Source organism: Drosophila willistoni (assembly GCF_018902025.1).
Source record: "Drosophila willistoni isolate 14030-0811.24 chromosome XL unlocalized genomic scaffold, UCI_dwil_1.1 Seg141, whole genome shotgun sequence".
NCBI classification, from domain to species: Eukaryota; Metazoa; Arthropoda; class Insecta; order Diptera; family Drosophilidae; genus Drosophila; species Drosophila willistoni.
Window position 1 is genome coordinate 9,369,308 of NW_025814052.1, and position 15,006 is coordinate 9,384,313.

General features: G+C 41.0%; 2 protein-coding genes across 2 annotated transcripts; one reads left to right on the top strand and one right to left on the bottom strand.

Moving 5' to 3' along the window:
- Positions 1-826: 826 nt before the first annotated feature.
- Positions 827-4,586, bottom strand: LOC6648559 (regulator of telomere elongation helicase 1 homolog). The gene is made up of 7 exons (XM_023179211.2): positions 3,443-4,586; positions 2,807-3,366; positions 2,068-2,731; positions 1,836-2,005; positions 1,637-1,775; positions 1,318-1,575; positions 827-1,234 (listed from the first exon to the last, which is right to left on the bottom strand). The coding sequence occupies exons 1-7, from the start codon at positions 4,496-4,498 to the stop codon at positions 1,025-1,027; spliced, it is 3,057 nt and encodes a 1,018-aa protein (XP_023034979.1). The 5' UTR covers positions 4,499-4,586; the 3' UTR covers positions 827-1,024.
- A 906-nt stretch (positions 4,587-5,492) lies between these two features.
- On the top strand, positions 5,493-14,025 carry LOC6648560 (integrator complex subunit 6). Its single transcript, XM_023179180.2, has 3 exons — positions 5,493-5,612; positions 8,305-8,727; positions 9,263-14,025. The coding sequence occupies exon 3, from the start codon at positions 9,344-9,346 to the stop codon at positions 13,739-13,741; it is 4,398 nt and encodes a 1,465-aa protein (XP_023034948.1). The 5' UTR covers positions 5,493-5,612; positions 8,305-8,727; positions 9,263-9,343; the 3' UTR covers positions 13,742-14,025.
- Positions 14,026-15,006: the final 981 nt, after the last annotated feature.

Below are 15,006 nucleotides of genomic sequence, written 5' to 3' on the forward strand. Positions count from 1 at the left end.
GACTGTATTTCTATGTCTATTTATAGCCGATATTAAAAAGTTATATGTATATTAATTCAATTTGAATTTAGCATATTTTAAAATGTCGTAAAACACTTGGACAATTAACGAAATTTTGATTTTGATGATTTTTGAAAAAATGTATAATGTTAACATCACGATCTTTTGCAAATACATATTAACAAAAAATTTAGTTCTCGAGATTTTAATGCAGATTTGAAAGACATTTCTTTAACTTGAAAATAAAGACACGATTTTTTAAAATACTCCATAAATTGACTAATTTAGAGCTTCATGAAATTAAGACCTTTGGAAATAGATTGCTGCTCTTTGGCATTTTTGGCCTCTTTTGAAAATATAACTTGATAATAAGCATGATTTATATTCCAAATCAAAATTAAAAAACCTTAAAATGATATATCACACCATCAAATCGGTTTAAATTTGGCAAAGTTAAGTTTTTACGAATTTTCAAATTAAATTTTTGTCAATTTAGCTAATCCTAATATATATATATAGAGCCGGAGTATAATTAAGACTAAGCAACTATTATTTAAATATCATTTCAATAAGTCCTGATAATACTTAAATACCATTTTTTCAATTCGAACATTTCCTGATTTTGTTGAAAGTTAATATTATTAGAATCAAGAATAATAAAAACATGATTTTAGGTTCTTTGTTTTTTAAACTTTATAGGTTTTTTATTTTATACAATTATTGCTAAAGCTGTTTTTTTTTTGAAGAAATTCCAAAAATTTTACATTATTTTATATAATAAGGATTATTTCTTATCACTTTAAAAAAGGTCTCTTGCTAAAAATGCTTCAAAATTACCGTTCCAGGTGTATAAATGACCTTGAATTTATTGCAATTTCACATTTACATAAAGTCCACTGTACACTTATAACTCTATATTTTTATGACTCAAAGAAAAATGCAATTACATACATACAACCTAAACAAAATAAAAAAAAAAGGAAAAAACTACTAATAAACCTTAAGTGCAACAAATGGCTCAAGTTTAAGTGGCTACGCGCTTATCAAACTCCGCCTTGTGTTCATTTTTCAGATATCGTCGAATGCCGAGTAATAGATAACGCATTTGTGGTTTACCCAACAATTTGAAGAGTAGACTCATTAGAGATTCAAATGCTTCGTCGCCGCCATTTTTATAGGCCAGCAAAGCCTTGCCAAAGTCACGAAACTCATCTTGATTGATGAAACAGCGCACCTGTGGAAAATGATAAAATGAATAGAAAAGCATATTTATAGATCGATCTCGAATAGGATTGGAGAGACAGGTAAATGGCGTACCTCTCTTAGGAAATCTGCCCTGGATTCTGGAGCCTCTTTTTGTGAGCAGCAAATGCTACTACTACTAGTACTACTACTACTATTAATACTACTACTACAACTGGAACTGGTGCTTGGTTCTGTTTTAATATTATCTACTAGTTTGTAGCGTTTCTTTAGCTGAGAGCTGCTCTTTGTATCGCCAAAAGTGGGTGAACTGCGTTCACGTTTGTGTATTTTGACCAAATTTCCGGTTCCCGTGGAATTGAAATCTATACTCTATAGGAAAGAAAGAATTGAATTTCAATTGAGTTTCAAATGATCATTTGTGACTTTTTACCGAAACATTTGAGTCGAGACGACTCATAAAGTCCATGGCATTGGGGGGCTTTGACTGTGAGTGACTTTGTGTCCGTCCAGCGGCACTGACATAGTCATCTGGTGTCCAGCTTTTAATGGAATTTGTCATTTCCACCTTTCTGCAAAAAACAACAATCATGATGAATGGAAGAGTGAAAAAGGTGGAATGTCACACTTACATTGCCATTTCATTGGCTTGCTTAAATGCAGCCGCATTGGTGGCCATTTGTCCGGGTTCTCGTTTCACTTTAAACAGTGGCTTCTCCTCATTATTTTCCTGAGTGACAGCTTCTGTTTTGTAAACGTTTTTCAGCAGAGGTTCATCGGTGCGTTCTTTCGGCTGTTCCATCTGAATGAATTCATTTGCATAGTAACAAAATTTTTGACTATTTATAATATTGCGTTACTTACTGTCTCCTCGGCATGCCTAAAGAATTGACGCAATTCTCGCACAATGGGCCCAAAGGGTGAACATTGTGGCCGTGCTCCCAAATGTCCGCGTATCCATTTGGAAAGCTGTTGGACCTGAGAGTTATCTTGAAAGCGAGAATCGCATAGCAAAATGGCCCCGTAATCATGACGATGACGGATGACACGACCAATGGCTTGATTGACAGCGCGTGTGGCATCCAGATTATACCACTCCTGTCCAGTGAGCAGTTGATTCTCTTTGGTGCGATTCGCCTCTAGATAGCGTCGTTTTAAGATCACCTTTGGATCTTTGAGAGGGGGATAGGGCAAGCCGGTTATAATAACGGCTCGACCATTGCGATCGGCAAAGTCCAAGCCCTCAGAGACTTTGCCCCGACAAACGGCCATAAAGCAAGCACCTTTTGAGTCGCGTATGGCTTGATAAAATTCCTCCATGGTGGTGGTAAATTGATCTTTGCCGCGTGGCTCTAGGAAAATGGGTTTCTTAGCTGCGATGTCCGCCCACAAGCCACTGGTTTGCCAGGCATCGACACATTTATTTAGCATGGGATACGAGGGAAAGAACACCAGTAGTCCATCGGGCACAATACGTGACACATTGAGAATGGTCTGGCCCAGTGAACTGATGTATTTGGGATTATCTCTGAGCAGAAATAAAAGAAGAGGTATAAAGTTAGCCAGGGAGTTAAACAAATCTATCTTATAGTTATTCTCTTACCGATTCTTAAAGTTGGAAATAAGTTGCTGGCGATCTGGCCCAGTGCCAATGATCTTTACATAAACCTGCGACTGATCCACAATATGCGGATTCTCCAAGTGCTGGGCCACGGGTATGGCTAGTTCTGCAATGAGAGGCTTAAGTGGAGCCAATGTACCACTGGTTAATATGACACTACGGACTTGGGTATTCAGTAGCTGTTCCATGCCAAAACCAGGATTAAAGCACCAGAAATTTATGACTTTGGCTTTGTTCGATGACGACGAATTGCTAGTATTGTTTCCTTTACCCAACCAGCCGCCTTGCTGCTGCTGCTTTGGGGCTGGCTTGCCAGCATTTTGCTTCGCCTCCTCCACTTCCACATGAACCTTAAAACTTCGATGCACCTTGGCCATGATGTCCTCCTTGTTAGCAAATACAATGGTCAGGAGCTCGGCCAGGACCAAAAAGCTGCCACCTTTACGCATGATCATAGAGCTATTGTTCTGGGAAGCCACCATTAGATATTGCACCAGCTTGTCCAGCAGAGCCACAATGCTGGCACAATTGCCATAGGTAAACTGTGACATGGTCGAAAACGAAGAAAATTGATTTGAATTTACATGTTGATATATGTATATAGCGATTGAGTCTCACATTGGCCTTTGCTAGCAACTCGTACATATAGCTAGCTGGATAGGTAGTTCCCTCCGCCAGATTGTCCACCACCACACCATCGATAGCCTTCTCTAGTTCTAGTAACATTTCCTTAAGCAATGTAAGATCATCTAGCGTGAAATCTTTGGGTTCATCGCCACTAAAATCTTGGCTATCGGCGCTGGTAAAGATTCTCATTATGTGGGTAACATCCTCAATGGCCACCGCCACATCTGATGATTTAATTTGTACCGAAGCCGATTCCTCGCATATTTTCTCAATGTTGTGGGCCTCATCCAGTATGACTATCGTGTTGCTAAGCTCGATTTTGTTCGCCTTTCTAGCCATGGGATCGAGCAGATAATTGTATGGCATAAAGGTGATATCAGCATCGTTTACCAGCTCCTTGGAGGCAAAATAGGGGCACATTTTTAACTTCTGTCCCACCTTGACTAGATCCTCAATATCCATAATACTGGGCCCCCGAAAATCGGGATGATCCTTCTTCGACTCGACACGCAATTGAAATGAACAAGTTTTCGAATGCACGCGCATTTTGCACATGTTCACCTTATTGGAATTGCCCTGCTCCCGCATCACCTCCGGATGAATGCATAGCTGATCACGGGAACCAAGGACCACTGATCTCATGCCGGCATATGCCGAACGTTTCAGCTCACGCATGGCTTGCGTTAGCTGAGAGTGGGTACGAGATGCATAAATCACTTTGGGGACACCCCAATTGTTGGCCTTGCCCACGGTTAAAGCCAACTCGGCAGCCTCTCCGGGTACAATTCCTGTGGGTCCCACTTTAGTGTTATTGGCTGCATCCTGCAGTTTACGTATTTGCTTCTGCTGCTCCGATTGCCTCGTTCGAATCCAGGCCAGCGACGAACAGAGTAGGCTGAGGGTCTTGCCGGTGCCAGTGGGTGATTCGAGAACGCCATTTGTGCCATCACGTAAACATATGATGACTTTCTCCATAAACGCCCGCTGCACTTCGTATGGCTCGAAGGGAAAGTGCACTGGAATACCAGCAATTATGCTTTCGGGCATTGTGTTGGAGTTACAAAAACGCTTGAAATTCGCAAACCCTCACTTTGCGGCGTTGACCAGATTGGCGCGCGCCAAAATAAAAACATATGTTTTTGTTGAGAAGAACTATCGATAATGGGACAATAATTATCGATATTTGATTCTGTTAATTTTAAAAATGTGGCTCAATGGCATTACTTTAAATTAAGCTATTCTTCTTCTTACAAAAACAATTATCAAAGAAACCCTTTTTTATGTAAAATGTCTGGAAAATAGCAAAAAAAAAAAAAAAACAAACACACCCAGGTATTTGAAAATACCATAACGGTAATATTTGGTGATGATACGAAATATCGATTCATTTTAACAATTAAAGATACGCCCTCTACGAAACAGATCGTACTATAAACTAAGGCAAATACTGATCAATACATGACTGATTTCTTCCACTACTGATTATTATCCTTTGTCCTTGAAATCTCGGGCAAAGAATTTCGAATGATATATGCATATCGATTAATTTTGTTCTTTGCTCGCCGGTGCACATTGGGTCAAAACTAAATTTTTTTTGGCATAAAGTCGAACAATTTTGTAACATACATACATTGAGGATTAAATTTAATAATGTAAAAGTAAGGACATCAAATCAATGATTGAAGTCGTGGATTGTCTTTGTGATGTTTCATTTAAGAAAAATATACCCTAAGTATACCATGCAGATGTTATTAACACTTTTTGCACAAAATAAAATTATAATTTAGCAAGGATTAAAGAATCAATATTATATTTTAAGTCCCATTTATATGCTTGCAAATAAGAACTCTGGCATTTAAATTGGAAAAAAAGAATCTGTCCCAATGTGCGTCGTTAACAATCGCACTCGCAGTAGTGCTGGGATTCCAAAGATGAACAAAATCCGTCGATCTATCGCTGTGCGAGTTAGTCATCGATAATGATATAATGGTGCCATCGGTGGATTTCTCAACACTAACTCGCAGTCTCGCAGTCAGTTTTTTAATTTTCAACGGAGAGGTTGTGGCCAATGCCCAGCAAGAGATATTAAAACGCCAGGAGCGCAACGACATTTAGAAGCGAAACAGCAACGGAGACGACACGACAGTGACGGGGCGCCAGTGTATGTGTATATACATTCGTGCATGTGTTTACGGGTGTGTGTGTGTGTGTGTGTGTGAACCAAACTTAACCGCCTGGCTAAAGATACTACAAGTAAACATACATATTGTGGCTGTTGTTGTCGGGTCGACTGTCGGGCGGTCGGTCGGTCGACTGACGAACTGACTGCCAGTCGTCGCCATGCATACACGTATACGTATTTGTTGTAGTATCTCGCTCTCTCTCTCTCTTCCTCTCTCTCTCGCTCTCTATCTTTTTCTCGCTTTGCCTGTTTCTCCCCCAAGTGCTCTGCTGCGCTCAGTGTGTGTGGATTGGATGGATGTGTGTGTGCTCCTCCGCCGCGGTGGTGATAAATTTTTTTGTTGGCACAAAGTAAAAATATAACTGAATTAAAAATATACAAATATAAAAAAAAAAATAACAAAAAACAAAAAAAAAGTTCAATTCAAAATTAATGGCAATTATTGAATTGAAGTTAAAGCGAAGAAAACAAACGTGATAATATTTGATTTATTTAAACGTTTTTTTTTTTGTGTTGTTTTTTTCCCGATTTGATTGCTATCCAAAAAAAAAAAAAGAAATGATGCTGTGCCGTGGAGAATGTGTGTGAGTGTATATGGTGTGTGAGGCCAATATGAAGACAGATTCATCCGCTAAAATCAGCTGGTCAAATATAAATAACTCCCAAACATTGAATTCAATTTTTGAAAATCGCAAACGTGTGTTAATGAGCAATCAAAACTGTTACAAATTGTAAAGCTTTAAATTTTGGCGCCCAAGTTGACAGATAAGAGATGGCCCAAAGCTGCTGATATGGAGTGCCGATGACGATAAACGATAATTAATATTTATCTAATGCGACTGCTGCACTCACCGTGTTGACGCCCCCCTCCATCACTTTCCTTTCACTTGTCATCCACTGAAAAGTTAGAATGTGTGTGAACCAACCAACCCCAAATGCAAATAAGGACAAATTGCTTATTCTACAGATTTATCAACAATCAGCACAAAAAGAAAAACAAAAGCAAAAAAAACAAACTTTGAAATATTTATAGTACAAATTAATATATAGCCCCAAACACACACCCGCCTGGCCGCCCGCCGCCACCTTTAAATTCCTACCGTGAGCGTTGCCACATAGCCCAGAATGAAATGAATAAACAATTAGCTTGTTTTTTTTGAAAAGTGCGTTTGCCAATTGAAAATAATTGCCCAATATACTTATGTGGAAATTTGCCTTGTTGTCCCCACACCTGACTGCGGCAGTGGGTGGGCGAACTCTTGCCAAAAGGTCTGGCAACATTGCGTTGGAGTGTGGTAGCATGTGCTTGTAAAGGTCTGTGTGTGCGGCGGGTTTGCGTGTGTGTGTTGCGCTCTTATTTAAATAGGAATTCAATGTTTGTAGTAGATGAGAGAAGAGAGTTCTCAGTAGAACAGCAATTGACAAAAATTGTAATCAGATTATATCGAAAGCGTAATTTGTTGTTGTTGTCATTAAACAAAATCTCCAAACACAAAATGATGCAGCACGATGCATTTTTCTTGTTATCTCAATCTCCGCACATTCAATATGACCAAGCATCATCATTGTCATTCCCATCCCATCATCATCATCATCATAATGATGTTCGTTCTTCTCCTGGCAGTAGCAGCTTCAAGAAATTGAGATGCGTTCGTGACTATCATACTGACATCGTGACTAGAAAGGAAGGCAACAAGAGAGCACACTAAAGTATATTAGTGTGTGTGGGGATTGAGTGAAAGGGAAACTGATATTTAAAGATAGTGATTATGATCGTCAATCGTTACTCTATCATCAATGTGGTTGAGGAATATAGATTAGATATATACAGATACGACAAAAGATGAGAAACGTCGTCTATATGCTTCTAAAACAACAAAATTGCTTATGCATTGAATAATATATGAGATCGCAAGTATTTCCATTTGTGCTGTTCTATGTATTGCTTGTTGCACCTGAGAGTCACGTGACCATCGCTACTTTAGTAGTGGCCAACAGAGCGTACTTAACGCTCTAGCGTCGTCATCGAGTGAATGACTTTGTGTTCGTGGGAAACAAAGGGGGTGATAGCGAAGGAGGGGGTGGGTACAGCAGCTAATGGAACACAGCAGGAAGGTAGAGAGTAAAATGTGAGTGGAGTGAAATGGAGTTGATTGGAATAGAGTGACGGAACGGGATGAGACGCGCGGTGGGTGATGGAGGAGGAGACTCTAAGACGGGGCAACATTTGAATTTGTGTCAAATATTGTGTTTGTTATTTTTCTTCTCTATTCTCTCTTTTTTTTTTGATTAAAGAGTCTGAGAAGAGCAGAGTAGAGCAGCAACAGCTAGTTGATTTTCAAGCTAATTAGCACATTTGTTGCCAAAAAAAAAACACAAAACAAAACAACAATAAATAATTTACATTTGCGTATTGTGTATGGGTGTGTGTGTGTGTGTGTGTGTGTGTGTGTGTGTGTGTGTTTGTTGTTGTTTGTGCATTATCAGTGATTACGAAGGCGATATTATTATTATAAGTTGTGAATACCAAACATTAGAGTCAGAAAGAGAGAGAGAGGGAGCAAGTGCAAGTGAATGAGAGAAACAGAGAGAAAAGTGTCCAATTGATTCTTAACTTTCATAATCATATTAAAATTCATTTTTCTCTTTTTTTTTTTCTACTTTATTCCAGTTCGTTGTTGTTGTTTAACCAATCAAATGTTGTCAGCTGTTTTATGCAACATGTACCATAAAAGCAAAACAGCGAAAAGGAGAAAAAGAAACGCTCATCGATCAAATTTAGGACAACAACAGCAGCAACAACAAAGGCAACTCGAGAACTGTTGCTAACAAACAAGCTACACAGAGAGAGTGTGTGAGAGAGAGAGAGAGACAGAGAGAGAGAGAGAGAGCGCAATAGCGATTATAGAAGAAGGATAAAATCTCCAGCTACAAGAGCTGGGACTAAAAAGTGGGCCAAATCGAGAAGAGATTATATTAAGAAGAACGGAACAATACAGAGAGGAACAAGAACAACAACAAGAATAGAAAAACGCGCAAAAACAAAAGAGGTTACAAAAATAATAAGAATCCCAGAAAGGATTACACAATAACGGTAACTAATTTTATCTTTTTCTTTTTATATATGTATATACATATGGATACAAAGACAATAGATAGCCCACCCAAAGAGCAGATCCAAGGGATCTAATCTCAAGAAAGAATTTTCTTATCTTTTTTTTTTTTTTTTTACCACATTTTGTGATTTTATATCATCATAATAAGATCTTTCGGAAGTTAACTTCCGTTCCTGTCATTAAACAAATTCGTTAATATTTAAATATTAATCACCATTTCTGATAGTTAAATATCAACAAAGTAAAATTAATCAAAATACTTTGAAATTCTATTTCAATGCTTTTACGATCAATTTTTATAGGTAATCAATTTTTTATTACGGTTATAATAATTTCGTATATTTTTGAAATTCGGAAACCATCAATTGCTCTGTGATGGATTCTTCGAAATGTTTAATATTTACTGTCTTTGTATTGCTTATTGTTGCTGTCTCCATAATCGATCTCCACCAAACTCTTCTTTATTTCACTTGTCCATTTCTTTGTGCTTGTCTCCTCTGTGTCTCTGTGTAGCGAGCGAGTAACCAGTAACGAGTAGCGAGTAACGAGAAGATACCACCCGCCTATCAACAACAGCGACTACTCATCTTCGCCATGACAATTATACTCTTTTTGGTGGACACCTCATCGTCCATGTGCCAGAAGGCCTATGTGAACGGTGTACAAAAAACTTATCTGGATATTGCGAAAGGAGCTGTCGAAACGTTTTTGAAGTATCGCCAGCGTACACAGGATTGTCTGGGGGATCGTTACATGTTGCTGACATTCGAGGAGCCGCCGGCCAATGTCAAGGCCGGCTGGAAGGAGAATCATGCCACATTTATGAATGAGCTAAAGAATCTGCAAAGTCATGGCCTAACATCAATGGGCGAATCGTTGCGTAATGCCTTCGATTTGCTTAACCTGAATCGCATGCAATCAGGTATCGATACGTATGGTCAAGGACGATGTCCGTTCTATTTGGAGCCATCAGTGATAATTGTAATTACCGACGGTGGACGATATTCGTATAGAAATGGTGTCCATCAGGAGATTATATTACCATTGAGCAATCAAATACCTGGCACAAAATTCACCAAAGAGCCTTTCCGTTGGGATCAGCGTTTATTTTCGCTGGTACTTCGCATGCCGGGCAACAAAATCGATGAACGAGTGGAGGGCAAAGTGCCGCATGATGATTCGCCCATTGAGCGGATGTGCGAAGTAACCGGAGGTCGTTCGTATCGTGTACGAAGTCATCATGTGCTTAATCAATGCATCGAGAGCCTTGTTCAGAAGGTGCAACCCGGCGTAGTATTGCAATTTGAACCGCTCATGCCCAAGGATAGCAGTAGTGGTGCCAGTGGCGTTGGTGGCAGTGCTGGAACAGGCGGTGCTGGGACATCATCATCAAATGCCAGTGGCACATCAGGCGGTACGCCCGCTGCCAATTCGAACACCAGTGGCGGCGGCGGCGGCTCGGGTGGTGGTAGTGGTTCTGGCACCGGCACCGGGCAAAATGATCCACCACCCGATATAGTCTTCCAGCCAGTAAAGAAAATGATCTATGTACAGAAGCATATAACACAAAAGACATTTCCGATTGGCTATTGGCCCCTGCCCGAACCCTATTGGCCCGATTCGAAGGCCATAACATTACCGCCACGTGATGCCCATCCAAAGCTAAAGGTGCTCACACCAGCCGTGGATGAACCGCAGTTGGTGCGCAGTTTTCCCGTGGATAAATATGAAATCGAGGGATGCCCCCTTACACTCCAGATACTGAACAAGCGGGAGATGAACAAATGCTGGCAGGTGATCGTTACCAATGGGATGCATGGTTTTGAATTGCCCTTTGGTTATTTGAAGGCTGCCCCCAATTTTAGTCAGGTTCACTTGTATGTGCTGGCCTACAATTATCCAGCTTTATTGCCGCTGCTTCACGACCTCATCCATAAGTATAATATGAGCCCGCCAAACGATCTCATGTACAAATTCAATGCCTATGTCCGATCTATACCGCCCTATTACTGTCCTTTTCTGCGCAAGGCTCTGGTCAATATTAATGTGCCGTATCAGCTGCTGCAATTCCTTTTGCCGGACAATGTGGACAACTATTTATCGCCCACAATAGCGAATCAACTGAAGCATATCAAGAATACGGCCAAACAAGATCAGGAGAATCTTTGCCTCAAGGTCTATAAACAATTGAAACAACCCAAGCCACCCTATCGTCAGGTAGAGACGGCGAAATTATGTTCGGGCACTGCCCTGAGGCGTGATCTGGTGCGTCATCCTCTGTTGAGGGACACATTTGCCAAGTTGCATGCGGAAATCGAACCAGTGGAGAACTATACGATTGTCGTGCCACAATTATCACATCAGTCGTCGGCCAAAACCTATCGTAATCCTTTTGATATACCAAGGCGCGATCTGGTCGAGGAGATAGCACGCATGCGAGAATCATTCCTGCGACCCGCCTCGCTGGTGGCCAAAGATTCGGGTCATTGTCTGCCCATTGCCGAGATGGGCAACTATCAGGAGTATTTGAAGAACAAAGATAATCCCCTGCGAGAGATTGAGCCAACTAATGTCAGACAGCATATGTTTGGTAATCCCTATAAGAAAGACAAACATATGGTTATGGTGGATGAGGCTGATCTCAGTGATGTGGCGCCCATGAAGTCATCGCCTTCGAGCAATGGTGGCGGTCCAGGGGGTGGAGGTGGCGGCGGTGCCGGCGGCTCTTCACCTGGTGGCGGGCCCTCTTCATCGTCGGCTGCGGCATCTGGCTCGCCAACAGGACCCGGACAAGTGGGAGGAGGTTCACCCGGCATGGGTCCTGGTGGCCCCGGTATGCCTGGCCTGATGCTGGCCGCTGGGGGCAACTCGTCGTCCAAGAAACTCGATGGCACATCCCGGGGACGTAAGCGTAAGGCGGGTCCCTTGCCGCGTGGATTCGAATTCCGCCGTTTATCGACAGACTCCCGACCCAGCTCACCTGTCCCCAGTCTAAGTGGCAGCGAGGATTCTTGCTCGTCGGTGGGCAGTAGTTCTGTTGGTGGTGGTGCTGGTAGTGGTGGTGCCAACAGTCTGGATGCAAGCGGATCCTCTACCTCCGCTGCTATTGTTGCCATCTCTTCCACATCGTCTAATGTCTCGGATTCTCTTAATTGCGACTCGAGTCAGGATTCAGTGATGTCCTGCAGCGATGACGATAGCCCATCTAGTTCCACCTCATCTGTGTCGAACTCTGAAGCAGTTTCGGGCAGCGATTCGGGCATGTCCTCGACGGATCGCTTGGGCATGAGTTTCGATTTTAGTGAAGAGGAACCCAGTGATCAGGATTCAGCTCTCAATGGCTATGTGCATAACTTTATTAATGGCATTGGTGATGAGGTGCACTCTGGTGAAGTGGAATCCGCAGCCACAGCGCAAGCAACATCAGAAGGTGGTGGTGGGACAGGGGGAACGACGGCAACTACAACACAGGCAACAGGATCAGCAGCAGCAACAGCGACAGCTCATGCCTCCGCCAGCAATGGTGAGCCAATTAGTAGTAGTAGTAGTAGTAGTAGTAATAGTAGCAGCAGCACCTCCAATTCCGGTAACACCTCCAACACCTCCAATTCCGGTTTATCATCAGCAGCGTCATCATCATCATCAGCAGCAGCATCATCTACATCATCACCAGCAGCAGCAGCAGCAGCAGCAGCAGGAGGAGGAGGAGGAGGAACAGTATCCGCCTCATCGTCAAACAACAGCAGCGGGGTATTCTATGTGCCCCTTAATGGTCTCACAACACATGCCGCATATAGCAGTAATGTAGGGGGAGGAGCTGCATCATTGGACCTACCAGGATCAACAACAACTGGCGGCATACTTCGAACGCATCCAAATACACTGCCACTTGGAATGGCCAATGGTTATGGACATTCTGTGGCGACATCGGGAATTCACTCGCCGCCATCACCATTGCCCACAGCCATGGGAACAACAAGTTCGTCTTTAACCACTGCCGCCTCCACTAGCGCATCCAGCAGCACTTCCTCATCCTCCTCCTCCTCCAGTTACTTTAGCCACAATGATATCAATGATGCCTCTGAGATATCGCGCATTCTTCAGACTTGCCATAATGGTGGCGCCACCAGCAGCAACAGCAACAGTAGTTCCAGCTCCTCTACGGCCACATTGAATGGTTTAAACGATGGACATGCGAATGACACGGAGCCACATGGTTTTGATGCACTTAAACGTGGAAATGCCTTAGGTGGTGGAGGGACGACATTATTGGGTGCCTCCTCAGGAGGCATTGGTGGTGGTGCAGCAGCAGCAACAATGGGAGGAGGCAATCATCCGCATTTCTATTGGGCTAGTGGACTCAATCATCAAAGTAGTAATCATCAGGGAAATAATATCAACCACAACAACAACAACAACAATAATAATAATCATCGCAGTCACAACAACAATAGTCCGAAATTGGAACTTAAATCAATATCACCCACAAATAATGGCGAATCCACCTCCTCCTCAACGTCGTCGTCGTCGTCGTCCTCTCTGAACAACAACAACCGGAAGCGGAGTAGTAGTAGGGGAAGAAGCAATAGCCCAGCAGTTGCCGCCGCCGCCGGCGCATCCAATATCACCAATAATCATCATCATCATCTGCAATTAACCGACGAGCAACGGGAGGCAGCACGTAAACACAATATCGATTTGCGTTTACAAATCTTTCGTGATATACGACGACCTGGACGAGATTATAGTCAACTTTTAGAGCATTTGAATTTGGTGAAGGGTGATCATGAAATGAAATCAGATTTCATTGATATGTGCATAGGGGAATCGATGCGTTTTCGTCGTCATCAAATGGTAAATAGCATACAGGATTGGTGGGATAATAAACAGCAGCAAGAACAACAACAACAACAACAACAACAGCAGCAGCAGCAGCAGCAGCAAAATCATCATCAGCAACAACAACAGCAATTGGAGGCCATCAAAAGTTAACAGTGGTGGCTACTGTGGAACTGAGCATGTCAGCAATTTAATACCAATACCAACAACAACAACAACAACAACAACAACAACAACAACAATAGCAACAACAACAACAACAATTATTAGCTGCAGTTCCCAGAATCTTCAGCTTTCCATGTCTGTGATGTCTGTCCATGAGCAGCAAAACAACAAAATCAACAACCAACAACAACATCAACACCTTCAAATTTATAGTCCCCATCCCCCTACCCCACCCAACCTCTCCCAATTTCCCAACGCCCTTCGAACCTTTGTTTCTTATTTTTTTTTTATTTGTATTAATTGAATCCTTTTTTGATTGTATATACATTCACTTAAGTTAATGCAAACAAAAAATCCGGGTTAAAGCGGACATTATTTTCATTATGTTTCACATATACACTCAAACACACACACACACACACACATATATACACATCTAAATTTATACATATATATATATATATAGTACATAGGTTATAGATATAATGCATAAATCTACATAAATTTAAGTGCAAAGTTAAAAGATGATATATATATATATATAAATATAGTAGGAAGAGAAGAACAACAACAAACATACATAACAAAACAAAACCGATAAAAAACAAAAACAAAATTTGAAATAGACTTAAAACTTAGTACTAAGTCTCTCAGCCTAGTTATCTATATAGCCCGATATTGTATAAGCAGAAAAAGTCGTGTTTCATTTTGTCTTAAGCAACGTTTTATCTATAGCTGAGCACTTTATTTAGATACATGTGTATATAGTATATAATATACATATACATATATATATACATAAGTAAATTGTGTTTGGATTTGATTTACAATATCGCAGTCGGAAAAATAGATAAATCAGAAATTAGAATGAGAGAAAGACACAGAAGATCCATTTTGCGTTTATAGCCAATTTCTTGATTTAGAATAATTCCACACAATTTTTTGTGTAAAAAAAATATATATATATATGTATACACACACACACACACACACACACATACAAACACATACAAAGGCAGGCTATATATGTGTAAAAAGGCTAAGTTAAACCAAGAGATGTTTAGAATCGAAAGAATCAAAGTGTAAACAGTTCATCATAGCAATTTCCATTTTAAATTAAATATACTGTTTTATATGATGAGAAAAAAAAACAAAACCATTATAAAATATATATATGTATATGTAAAGCATGAAAGCAAAAATGTTGTGTGGCAAATGTGATAGTAAACAATTATAGTTTTCGATTCAAAATT

Bases quoted from the DNA above. Each gene is read 5' to 3' on its own strand.
- LOC6648559 (XM_023179211.2), bottom strand. From the start codon at position 4,498: ATGCCCGAAAGCATAATTGCTGGTATTCCAGTGCACTTTCCCTTCGAG. The intron at 3,367-3,442 runs GTGAGACTCAAT...ACCATGTCACAG, and splicing joins AGTTGCTAGCAAAGGCCAAT to TTTACCTATGGCAATTGTGC. The intron at 2,006-2,067 runs GTAAGTAACGCA...GAATTCATTCAG, and splicing joins TTAGGCATGCCGAGGAGACA to ATGGAACAGCCGAAAGAACG.
- LOC6648560 (XM_023179180.2), top strand. From the start codon at position 9,344: ATGACAATTATACTCTTTTTGGTGGACACCTCATCGTCCATGTGCCAG.